Source organism: Vigna unguiculata, chromosome 4 (assembly GCF_037176805.1).
Source record: "Vigna unguiculata cultivar grain cowpea cultivar isolate G323 ecotype 2 chromosome 4, ASM3717680v1, whole genome shotgun sequence".
NCBI classification, from domain to species: Eukaryota; Viridiplantae; Streptophyta; class Magnoliopsida; order Fabales; family Fabaceae; genus Vigna; species Vigna unguiculata.
The window spans coordinates 13,481,003-13,492,626 of NC_140795.1; the positions used below are offsets into that span (position 1 = coordinate 13,481,003).

The 11,624-nt window shown below is 36.5% G+C and overlaps 2 protein-coding genes across 3 annotated transcripts; both read left to right on the forward strand.

Annotated features, from left to right (window-relative positions):
- Positions 1-201: 201 nt before the first annotated feature.
- Positions 202-3,381, forward strand: LOC146886824 (uncharacterized). Of its 2 annotated transcripts, none has more exons than XM_085672765.1 (2): positions 202-673; positions 1,088-3,381. In XM_085672765.1, exons 1-2 carry the CDS (start codon positions 202-204, stop codon positions 3,379-3,381), a joined length of 2,766 nt encoding a protein of 921 aa, XP_085528891.1. The 2 variants fall into 2 exon arrangements, with proteins under 2 accessions (XP_085528891.1, XP_085528890.1); XM_085672764.1 differs by having other exon boundaries at positions 202-601; positions 923-3,381.
- Positions 3,382-4,872: 1,491 nt separating this feature from the next.
- Positions 4,873-6,050, forward strand: LOC146886825 (uncharacterized). Its single transcript, XM_085672766.1, has 6 exons — positions 4,873-5,126; positions 5,208-5,375; positions 5,450-5,554; positions 5,643-5,691; positions 5,776-5,871; positions 5,961-6,050. The coding sequence occupies exons 1-6, from the start codon at positions 4,924-4,926 to the stop codon at positions 6,048-6,050; spliced, it is 711 nt and encodes a 236-aa protein (XP_085528892.1). The 5' UTR covers positions 4,873-4,923.
- Positions 6,051-11,624: the final 5,574 nt, after the last annotated feature.

The following is an 11,624-nucleotide window of genomic DNA, read 5'->3' on the forward strand; positions in this document are numbered from 1 at the left end:
TTGTGATCATGATTAATCACTTTCATTTCGTGTACTTCAGAGACCAATGCGAAATGCTGTCGAAATTTTGTGAAATTTATGATGTTTGACTTCTTTGTACATGTGTTAGCAAATTATGAAAAATAATTTTTTCGAATGGGTAGGGCCTCACTTTGTGAGAGTTAAAAGTTTGAGATTGATTGAGTTTTTTACGAACATAGTATGGATCGAAGTTGGATGAATGAGCGTCGCATAAGTGAAGAGTATGAAAAGGGGGTTTTTGAGTTTTTGCAATTTGTTCAAGAACACGCAATCTCAAGTAACGGGACATATTTTTGTCCTTGTGTTCGTTGTCTTAATCAAATACGTCATGACTTAGGAACAATGCGTGATCATCTATTCATCTTTGGTATAATGAGAAATTATACACTTTGGACTTGGCATGGAGAAGTATTAGACAAGCCTACAACGTCACGAGGAACAGATTATGTAGACGACTGGATGAATGATCATTTAGAAGATATGGTACGTGATGTTGGGGAGGAGAATTTTGGAAAAGTTCATTTATATGATTCTCTTAAGTCCGATTCAGAGGAACAATTGTACCCAGGATGCACTAACTTTACGCGACTGTCAGCAACTTTGAAATTATTCAGTTTAAAAGCAAGGCATGGATGGACGGATACAAGTTTCACAGAATTGTTGGAGTTGTTAAAGGAGATGCTTCCAGAAAATAACACGTTACCTATCCGTAATTATGAAGCGAAGAAAGTTTTATGTCCAATGGGTTTGGAATAGCAAAAGATACATGCATGCCCAAATGATTGTGTTTTATACAGAGACGAGTTTGCTTCACTGAAGGCGTGTCCAACATGTGGTTTATCGCGGTTTAAAAAGAAAATTGATGGAAATAGTGGCGATGAAGACAAAGATGGTCCACCTGCTAAGGTGATGTGGTACCTTCCTATAATTCCTAGATTCAAACGACTATTTTCCATTAAAGAAGATGCAAAAAACCTGAAATGGCACGTTGATGGAAGAAAGTGTGATAATCTTCTTCGACACCCAGCTGATTCTCCACAATGGAAGAAGATTGATGAAACATTTCCAGAATTTTGTGCTGAGCCAAGAAACTTAAGACTTGGACTTGCTACAGATGGTATGAATCCTTATGGGAACTTAAGTAGCAAACATAGTTCATGGCCAGTTTTGCTGATGATTTACAATTTATCTCCTTTGTTGTGCATGAAGAGGAAATATATGATGTTGTCTATGATGATATCGGGTCCTAGACAACCTGGAAATGACATTGATGTGTACCTAAAGCCGTTGATCGATGATTTGAAACTATTATGGGAAGAAGGTGTCGATGTGTATGATTCATATTCTGAAGAATTGTTTTGTTTGCGTGCAATGTTGTTTTGCACCATAAATGATTTTCCAGCATATGGAAACTTGAGCGGTTACAATGTTAAAGGTCATTTTGCATGTCCCATTTGTGAAAAAAACACGAGTTATATTCAATTGAAGCACGGTCAGAAAACTGTGTATACAAGACATCAAAAGTTTCTTCCTCGAAATCATCCTTATCGTAGAATGAAAAAAGCATTTAATGGAAGTCCTGAGGATGAAGTTGTAGCGAGACCCCGCAATGGTGAAGAAATATACAACCAAGTGGAAAACATTGACATTGTGTTTGGGAAACATCCAAAGAAAAAGACCACGGAAAAAAGCATTTGGAAGAAACGATCAATCTTCTTTAATCTTCCATATTGGTGTAAACTTGATGTACGACATTGTATAGACGTGATGCACGTTGAAAAAAATGTATGTGATAGCGTCATCGGGACTTTACTAAATGTAAAAGGAAAGACTAAAGATGGAGTTAAAGCACGACAAGATTTGGCTGAAATGGGCATCCGTTCTGAGTTACATGCACAATCAATTGGAAGACGAACCTACCTGCCTCCAACTTGTCACACTCTTTCTAGAAAAGAGAAGCAAATTTTTTGTGAGTGTTTAAGAAGTGTGAAGGTTCCCCAAGGTTACTCTTCAAATATTAGTAGCCTTGTTTCTATGCAAGATTTAAAGTTAGTCGGTTTAAAGTCTCACGATTGTCATGTGTTGATGCAACAACTTTTATCAGTAGCTTTTCGAGCCATCTTACCTACTTCTGTCAGAGGTATTCTAACACGTTTGTGTATGTTCTTCAATGCCATATGCAAGAAAGTTATTGACCCTCGAGTGTTAGACGATTTGGAAAATGAGGCCATTAGACTATTGTGTCAATTGGAAATGTATTTTCCACCTTCATTTTTCGATATCATGGTTCATTTGATAGTTCATCTTGTGAGGGAAATTCGATTATGTGGGCCAGTTTTCTTGAGATGGATGTACCCAGTGGAAAGATACATGAAGATCTTAAAGGGATATGTCAAGAATCAGTATCGACCAGAAGCTTCTATTATAGAGCGGTACATTGCAGAAGAAGCCATTGAATTCTGCTCAAGTTATATGCCAAGTTGTGAACCAATTGGAGTTCCTAAGACTAGACATGAAGGTAAATGTGAAGGTAAGGGTGTGCGTGGAGTGAAGATTCAAAGTGTTAGTAGAAAATTAGTTGATCAAGCCCATTTGTACATCTTAAACAACACTGTAGAGGTCATTCCTTACATAACGCAACACATTGATGAAACGAAATCAGCACATCCACGAATGAGTGAAAAATGGGCACTTAATGAACATAACAAAACATTCTTATCATGGTTTAAGAAAAAGGTTTACGCGACTCCAAATGTTTCTGAAACTCTATTGAGGCTAGCTCGTGGACCGAACAATGATGTCATTACATATGGCGGGTACTACATAAACAATCATTGTTTTTATTCAAAGATGGAAGATAACAAAAGTAGAGTTCAAAATAGTGGGGTTACACTTCAAGCTGAATCTGTACATTTTGCCAGTTCTAAGGACAAGAATCCAATTACAGCATCCATGAGTTACTTTGGAATAATACACGAAATATGGGAAGTTGATTATGTGACTTTTAGAGTGCCAGTTTTCAAGTGTAAATGGGTTGATAGTAATTCGGGTGTTAGCACAGATGACTTTGGCTTTACTTTGGTGGATCTTAACAAGATGAGTGATACAAATGAACCATTTATTATGGCTAGTCAAGCAAGACAAATTTTTTATGTCACTGATCCAGCCAATCAGAAATTGTCAGTTGTATTAGAAGGAAGAAACATGCACGTAAATGATGATGAAGATTGTCTAGACATACTTGAGACAACGTCTTTCTCATCAAGAACCATTCAAGACAAAGTTGATGATGTAACTGATGACATCCATGCTATTCGAAGTGATCACAATGAAGGCATATGGGAGAACACAATTTCTTGATAGGTGTTTATTTAATAATATTGTCACATATGGGAGAACCCCCTATGGCAAGATCTTGTGGTATGTTTACTTAAACCAACTATAGTATTTTTTTTTATGTTATTGTTAACATAACATATTTTATGTTTTAAACAGCACAAATTTGAGATTACTCCGAACACTGAGCGAATTAGAAAGAAATTCTTATCTCACATAGCCACCAGATGGAGGGACTTCAAGGCAAGGCTCACACGTTTATATGTGTTTGGAGATAGACAACATGACACTCCTTGTGAGAAGTACAAAATCTCAGAGGAGGAGTGGATGCAATTTCGTGCATGTAGAGAGTCTGGAGACTGGCAGGTTTGTTTGTTAAATTTGTTTATAGTGACACTAGTCATACATTTCTGTATTCAAACTATTAAATAATGTTATGTGTGACAGGAAAAAAAGGACAACAGCCCAACAAAGACAAAGGCTTAATGATACACCACATGTACTCTCTCGAGGTGGTTATGCATTATTGGAGAAAAAATTGAAAAAGTCGCGTGCACAGTCTCTGGGACTTGAGTCCCCTGACCTAGTGGATGCAATTCCTAGGTACGAGATGTGGAAGGCTGCTCGGACTAAGTCTGATTGGCAAATGACATCACAATCAGCTCAAATCATATCTCAAAAAATAGTAAGTACAAACCTTATTTGACTATCATAGTTCATAAGTTTCTCCTTTTGATTAAACTTTCTTTTGTGGTGTAGGATGAATTAATTGAGCAAGAGACTCAGGGTTCGTTTGTTGGCCATGGTCGGGACGATATACTCACAACGGCAATTGGAAGGCCAGAGCACCCAGGACGTGTGCGTGGTGTTGGAGGTGCCATTGGTTTTCGAGATTACTTTGGTCCTCCACAAAGAAGTAATGAATCGTTGAGTCAAGAGGCCTTGAGGAAGATGGAGCAACAAATGGAGGAAAGATTCAACCAACGCATGGAAATTATGGAGCAACGTTTTATGGAACAACTTCAACAGCAACAACAAATACAAAGAACACTTGAAGAAAAGCTTCAGTCCATGCAGCAACAGAACATGGAATTACCCACTCAAGCTCCAACAGGACAACGTGTGAGTACAAAAGGCTCATGCTCTGGTGTAGATCATACTGACTACATAAGTCAGTATGAGCTATTGGTTGATGAAGACCCCCCGCGCGTAGTGGCCATAGGATGACAACTTCAGGGTGGGGAGACTATCCATGGTGTTCCTCTATTGCCCCATCATGCGCGTGTGATGATTGATGAAGTTCAAGATCCCCATGCCCAAGTGTCTGTGCCAACTTCAGAAATCCAATTTGTTGGGGAAGCTTTAGGCACATTTATTGCTTGGCCTAAAGCATTGATCATGCCATACTTTAGCCCACCAAAGGTATTATGACATCATGTTTTTAGTAGTTCAATTTTACAATTTATAAAACTTTTAACGTCAAACATTTCTAAATCTTTATTTCAGTCCACTCGTCCTGAAAAACAGCCGGTCCGACGTCCACGTGTTATACGTGAAGATGATGAAATGGCAGAAGCAGAAGATGATCCTCTAGGAAAGCTGCTTCTGAAATTACACAAGTTGAAAAGAGGACCGGTAGAGCTAGAGTGGGAGTTAAGAGTATTTGGCCTCCATTGTCATGTCCCATTGTACATAAACCTGAATGATGCACTAGAGATCATTACAGGAGACAAGATGTTAAATATTTCAGTCATACAACTATGGTGCATGTAAGATTTTTTTTATTGTATTTCATATTTAAAGCAAGAAATTGGTACCTTTTAATCTTATACCTAACTGTCTTCTTGTAGGTACATGGACAAAGTCATTGTGGACCAAGGTCGATCTTCCGTCTATGGATTCATTGAACCTCAAACAATTCAACCTTCGGGAAACTCACCTGACCAAATCAAACTTTATTTGCAAACATGGATGGTTGAGTCAAATAGAGAGATCTACTTTGCACCATACATTGATTCGTAAGTGTTTTTGCTAATAATATTTTGTGAAGTATTATTAATTATTTTGGCTAAGTACTTGTGATTGATGGTAGGTATCATTGGCAACTTTGTCTCATCATTCCAAGACAATGCCTAGTTGTATGGTTTTGTTCATGCCATAGGAAGATTCCACCAGCTTTTAAAAACATGTTACAAGAGTAAGTATTTTTTTTTTTCAATCCTAACTTATGTATCTACTTAGTTATAAAAACTTACATCTGTTTTATGCTTTCAAAATTTCATTAGAATTGTGGGTAAGCCTAGAGGCCAACAACTTAAAGTCATATATCCAAAGGTTAGAACTCATTCATTTTAAAGTTATTAATTTCTGTATGTCAACTTATGACTTTGATGTGTTTATTTTATTTGTAATGTTCAGTGTAATAAGCAAGAAGATTCATGGGAATGTGGATATTATGTCATGTCTTGGATAAGAACAATCATTCGAGCTGCAGTTAAAGATGAATGGATAGAGGTAATTATATATATCTTTCACATATTATAAATCATATCAAACTTTAAAGAATGATATTCATACATAATGAAATTGTATTACTTTTTCAGCGATTCAAGAATCCATCACCTCTGCCAAATGACATTATCCACACACTAAGACAGGAATGGGCGGCATATCTATTGGAGAGATGGAGTTGATACCACATGAATTAGAACTCCTTTTAAAAACTTTATTGTACAAGAATTTCATGTTGAAATTTTTAGTTTGTTGTTATTTATATTAGTTTAGAATATATGTTGAAACTTAAGTTCTATTATATATAAATGTAACTCCAGAATTGTGCTGAAAGTATTATGAAATTGTTCTGGGAATTTTCTGATTTTCAGGTGTATGGATGTTGCAAAAACAGTCAAATTTTTTTTAAAAAAATGGAGCAGTTTGACGTCTGGTGTGCCCTGACAGACGTTATTTAACGTCTATCCGTACCAGGGCCGACGTTATTTAACGTCTGACGGGCTCTGACAGACGTTAAACTGCTCAGATTTTTCCCTCATTTTAGCGCGAAAATTGACGTCTGTGTTACTAGCCCCGACGTTGGATAACGTCGGACTCCTAAAAGACCGACGTCAAGTGACGTCTGCTATTTTTCCGACGTTATTTTGACGTCACCCGATACGACGTCGGTGTTTGGGCAGACGTCAAAGGTCGAAAATGTCGGACGTTAAAAGGCTTTTTTGTGTTAGTGTAATATTCCAAATATACAACCAAGCAAAAGCACACAAGCATACATACATATCACATATGCATATGCTCCCCCTATCACTAATAATATGATTTAACTTCAAATTTTAGATTAAGTTTGCAGTATTATATGATTCCAGCAGATTTATTTCAGGTTTTCTAATTTTAACACAAATTTACTCATTTTAACTCATTTTTCTCCCCCTTTGGATTCATTAAATGAAAGTAAATGCATAACTCAATTTGGAAAGATGAAAATTTTCATTAAAACAATAACATAGGGGTGTATCAGGGCAACTGATACAAATACAAGCACATCAGAACAAAAACAGAAATAACAGATACATCATAAAGCTGAAAACTGATATAATCAGACGACTGAAATGAGAAAATAGTCGATTAAAAAACTAGAACATACAGACAGACACACAAAATGTAACACGAAAATGCAATGCATGACCTATGAGTCATTCCCTTTACTCATTCCTAGGGTTGTCTCTATTGTAGACATTGGAGAGGAGGTCATGAACATTATGCAGCTGGTCATCCAAGTCTTGGAACCTTGTTGTGCAATATGCATGATGTACATTTTGTGCCATGTTGAGGTCTTGAAGCTAGTTGAGAACCATTCTCTCAAATTGGGAGTATGCAGGTCCAGTATTCTTAAGAGGGTTGTACAGCTCAATTGCCATAGGTTATGGTTCATCTTCCTCTTGGTTTCCTCCACTTGTTCCTGCTTCATGATCATTTGCTCCAACTTCAATATTTGCACCTTGATCTCCTTGAACAAGCCAAGTGGTGCCTATCTTGGTGAATTCCATCTTGTGCATATCCATTGTAGAAACATGATTTAGAAGTCCAATAGACTCTTCAAGTTCTCCTTCCACATCCACACCAAAATGCTCAATGAACTTGGAGATGAGCTTCACATAAGGAAGCTTGAAATCCATGAGCCTTTTTGCCTTCATCATGTGGTCACGAATTGTGTATGTCCAGTCCACCGTCACACCAATTTGAATACAATACATCACCACAAGATCACCTTCATTCAAGGTAGCATGATTGCTCCCCCTAGGCATGATGATCTTGGTCACCACCATGGCTAACAACCTTTCCTCCACACAAAGCCTTCCCATATGGAAATTTCTAGTTTTCTCACCTTGATTTCTCACACATTGGTTGAAGTATTGCACTTTGTTGAATTCATCCACTGCACTAGTTTCACCTTTGCAAACTTCACACCTCTTTGCCTTAGGCCAGCCACATCCTTCCATGTTTGCCCAGTGATTTCCATCTCCACACTTTTGACACTTGTTTTGAGAATGTCATTGCTAAACTTGAGGTTAGCATAGAACACCTTCACCAAATCCGGATACACCTTGCCCGAAAGCTCAAGAAAAGTCTTCAATTTTTAAGCTTTTAGATGTTGCTCAAGGTTTCCAAAGTTTTATGCCCTTAGCCATGACATAAGAATCACCTTACGAAGGATAATTTGCTTCCTATTGATCTCAATCAAGAATGTTTGAATTTTGTCTTCATGGCCTTCAAACCATATCTCAAGCCTTCCTTGATTCATGGCATTTGGAGAGATGGAGTAGGTGGGGTAGAGCTTTCATCATTTGAGGGGGTTGTTCATGATCTTCTAGGCATGGTGAATTGTAGGTTTGGCTCTTACTAGCAAATGAGAATGCCAATGCATGATGGTTAAGTAAGTATTTATAGAATCAGCATGTTGATTTTCAAAATCAGTCAATTAAATCATGCATATTTTCTACTTTCAATGCAGTACAAGAAATCACAACAAATGTGAGTGAATCTGTATCAGAGATGTAGTGATGTGTTTCCCATGCATTTTATGAACAATCCACTCACAAACAGTTCACATCTAATGCATGTTCATTAGAAATCATGTAATTAAAGCACTTTATGGTCAAAGCAATATGAAAAGTTGATTTTAGCTAATGTAATAGTTGTTATATGCTATTGCTACAGTCCAAAAACAGTCATGTGATGCATACTTTGACTGGGTCAATCAATTAAAATTAATTCAAACAAATCCACATCAGCATAAGTGATTTTAACACATAAAAATACATAGTTAGTCGACTAAAACTATACTAGAAAACTAATTTTTTGTGCAGTGGCAGTTTTAAGTGAAATTTATGTGTTAAATTTGCAGTTTTAGCTGACTAAAATTTTCAGATTACACAAAATTCACACCAGACCAATTTAAACCAAATATATGTGTTGTTTTATGAGATTTAGCAGATTGAAATAGATCCAGAACACAGATTATGCATATTTTGACATTTTAAATGAAATATATGTGTTGAAATTGCAAATTTAGCTGACTGAAATACTGACAGTTTTCAAATTACGCAGATTTTTCCACTTTAAATGCAGCACACACATGATTTAATAAGATTAACAAGCCAACCAAACATCAACATACATTCTTCATGTCAAGAATACCTAATTCAGTTATAAGCTTATTGAATCTATCACGTGCAAGTGGTTTAGTGAATAAATCCGCCAATTGATTTTCAGTTTTCACAAACTTGATTTCAATATCACCTTTTTGAATATGATCTCTTATGAAATGATGCTTGATTAAAATTGGTTTAGTTTTTCAAATGCTTCTTGCTATTCCATGAGATTAGGTTTGATCCAAGTAGATGACATGTACCACTTGTACTTTTCCTATCCAATTTGCACCCTGCATAGTAAGAATCTGAAAAACCTCTAAGAACAATGTCAGATTCATTAGGATACCATAATCCAACATTAGTTGTCCCTTTCAGATACTTGAGAATCCGTTTTGCAGCTTTGAAATGTGATTCATTTGGATTGGATTGATACCTTGCACACAAGCAAACACCAAACTGTATATCCAGTCTACTAGCAGTTAGATATAGCAAGGAACCAATTAACCCTCTATATTTGGTTGAATCAACTTGGTTTCCAGCTTCACCTGCATCCATAAGGCAATTTGTAGCAATTGGAGTGGAAGCCTCTTTGCAATCCTCCATTTTTAACTTTTTCAGTAGATCAAAACATTATTTTGACTGACTTAAAAATGTCCCATGTTTGAGTTGCTTCACTTGCATCCCTAGGAAGTAGGTTAGCTCACCCATCATAGACATATCAAATTCTCCCTGTATAGCTACAACAAACTCTTTACACAAGGAGTTATTATTTGATCCAAAGATTATATCATCTACATATACTTGAACAAGTATTACATCACTTGCATGCTTTCTAATGAAAAGTGTTTTATCAACAACACCTCTAGCATATCCTTTAGATAAAAGAAAGTTGCTTAACCTCTCATACCATTGTCGTGGTGCTTGTTTCAAACCATATAACGCCTTTTTCAATTTGAAAACATGATTAGGATAGAGGTGATCTTCAAAGCAAGGAGGTTATGATACATACACTTCTTCATTTAAGAAACCATTCAAGAATGCACTTTTCACATCCATTTGAGAAAGTTTAAAATTACACATGCATGCATATGCTAACAATAACCTCACAGCTTCTAGCCTAGCCACAGGTGCATATGTTTCATCAAAATCAATGCCTTTCTCTTGATTATAACCTTTAGCAACTAGCCTATCCTTATTCCTATCAATGTTACCATTTTATTCCTAAACACTCATTTTGTACCAATCACATTCATTGCATCAGTTTTAAGAACAAGAGACCACACATCATTCCTAGTGAATTGATTGAGTTCATCTTGCATAGCAACAACCCAATTACTATCACACAATGCATTATTCACATTCTTAGGTTTAATTTGAGAAACAAATGCAACATGTTGAAAGAATGAAAGCTTGGGTCTAGTGGATACTCCCTATTCTCTGTCACCAATTATGTTGTCCTTTGATAATCCCCTCGGTTCAATCCACTCCTTGGGTAAGTTGCTGTCTGCAGCTTTTTCAGTCGACTGAATTTCCTTTTCAGCTGACTGATTTCTTGCAGCAGATTCCGGTCTGCAACAAATTCCGGTCTACAGCAGATTGCTTTTCCTATGTTGATTCTTCTTCATCTGCAATCTTAGGCACATGATCTTGCAATTTTGGGTTAGTTTCATCGAATACAACATGCATAGACTCTTCAACAATCATCAATCTCTTATTATAGACTCTATATGCATGACTTTGTATAGCATAGCCTAGAAAAACACCTTCATCCGCTTTTGCATAAAATTTGCCAAGACTTTCTTTGCCATTGTTTAAAATGAAACACTTACATCCAAATACCTTTACGTGACTTAAAATAGGCCTCCTTCCTTTGAAAAGTTCATAGGGTGTTTTCTTCAAAATTTGCCTAATTAACACTCTATTTAAAACATAGCAAGTTGTGTTGACTGCATTAGCCCAAAAATACTTAGGTAGTGAATTCTCATTTAACATAGTTCTAGCTAGTTCCTCTAGTGACCTTTTTTTCCTTTCAACAACACTATTTTGTTGTGGGGTTCTTGGTGCAGAAAAATTATGTTTAGTGCCATGCTTTTCACAAAAGTGTTCAAACCTTTCATTTTGATATTCCCCACCATGGTCACTTCGAATAGACACTATCTTGGAACTCTTTTCATTTTCTAGCATCTTGGCAAGTCTTTTAAAAGCATGAAACATGTCATTTTTTGTAGCTAAGAACAAAGTCCATGTGTACCTAGAGAAGTCATCAACTATGAGTAATGCATGAAGATTGCCACCAAGGCTCATGGTTCGAGATGGACTAATTAGATCCATGTGAAGCATCTCTAAAGGTCTTTCAGTTGAAACAACATTTTTGGGTTTAAAAGAGACCTTGGTCTGTTTTCCTTTTTGACATGCTTCACACACTCTATCCTTCTCAAACTTGAGTTTTAGTAGTCCTTCAACCAACTGTTTTCTGTTTTAGCCGATTAAAATGTTCCATGTGTATGTGACAAAGTCTCCTATGCCATAACCAAGTGTCATCCTTTTCTGTAAGCAAACAATGGATGCTAAATGATGCATGATGTAGATCAAGTAGATATATAT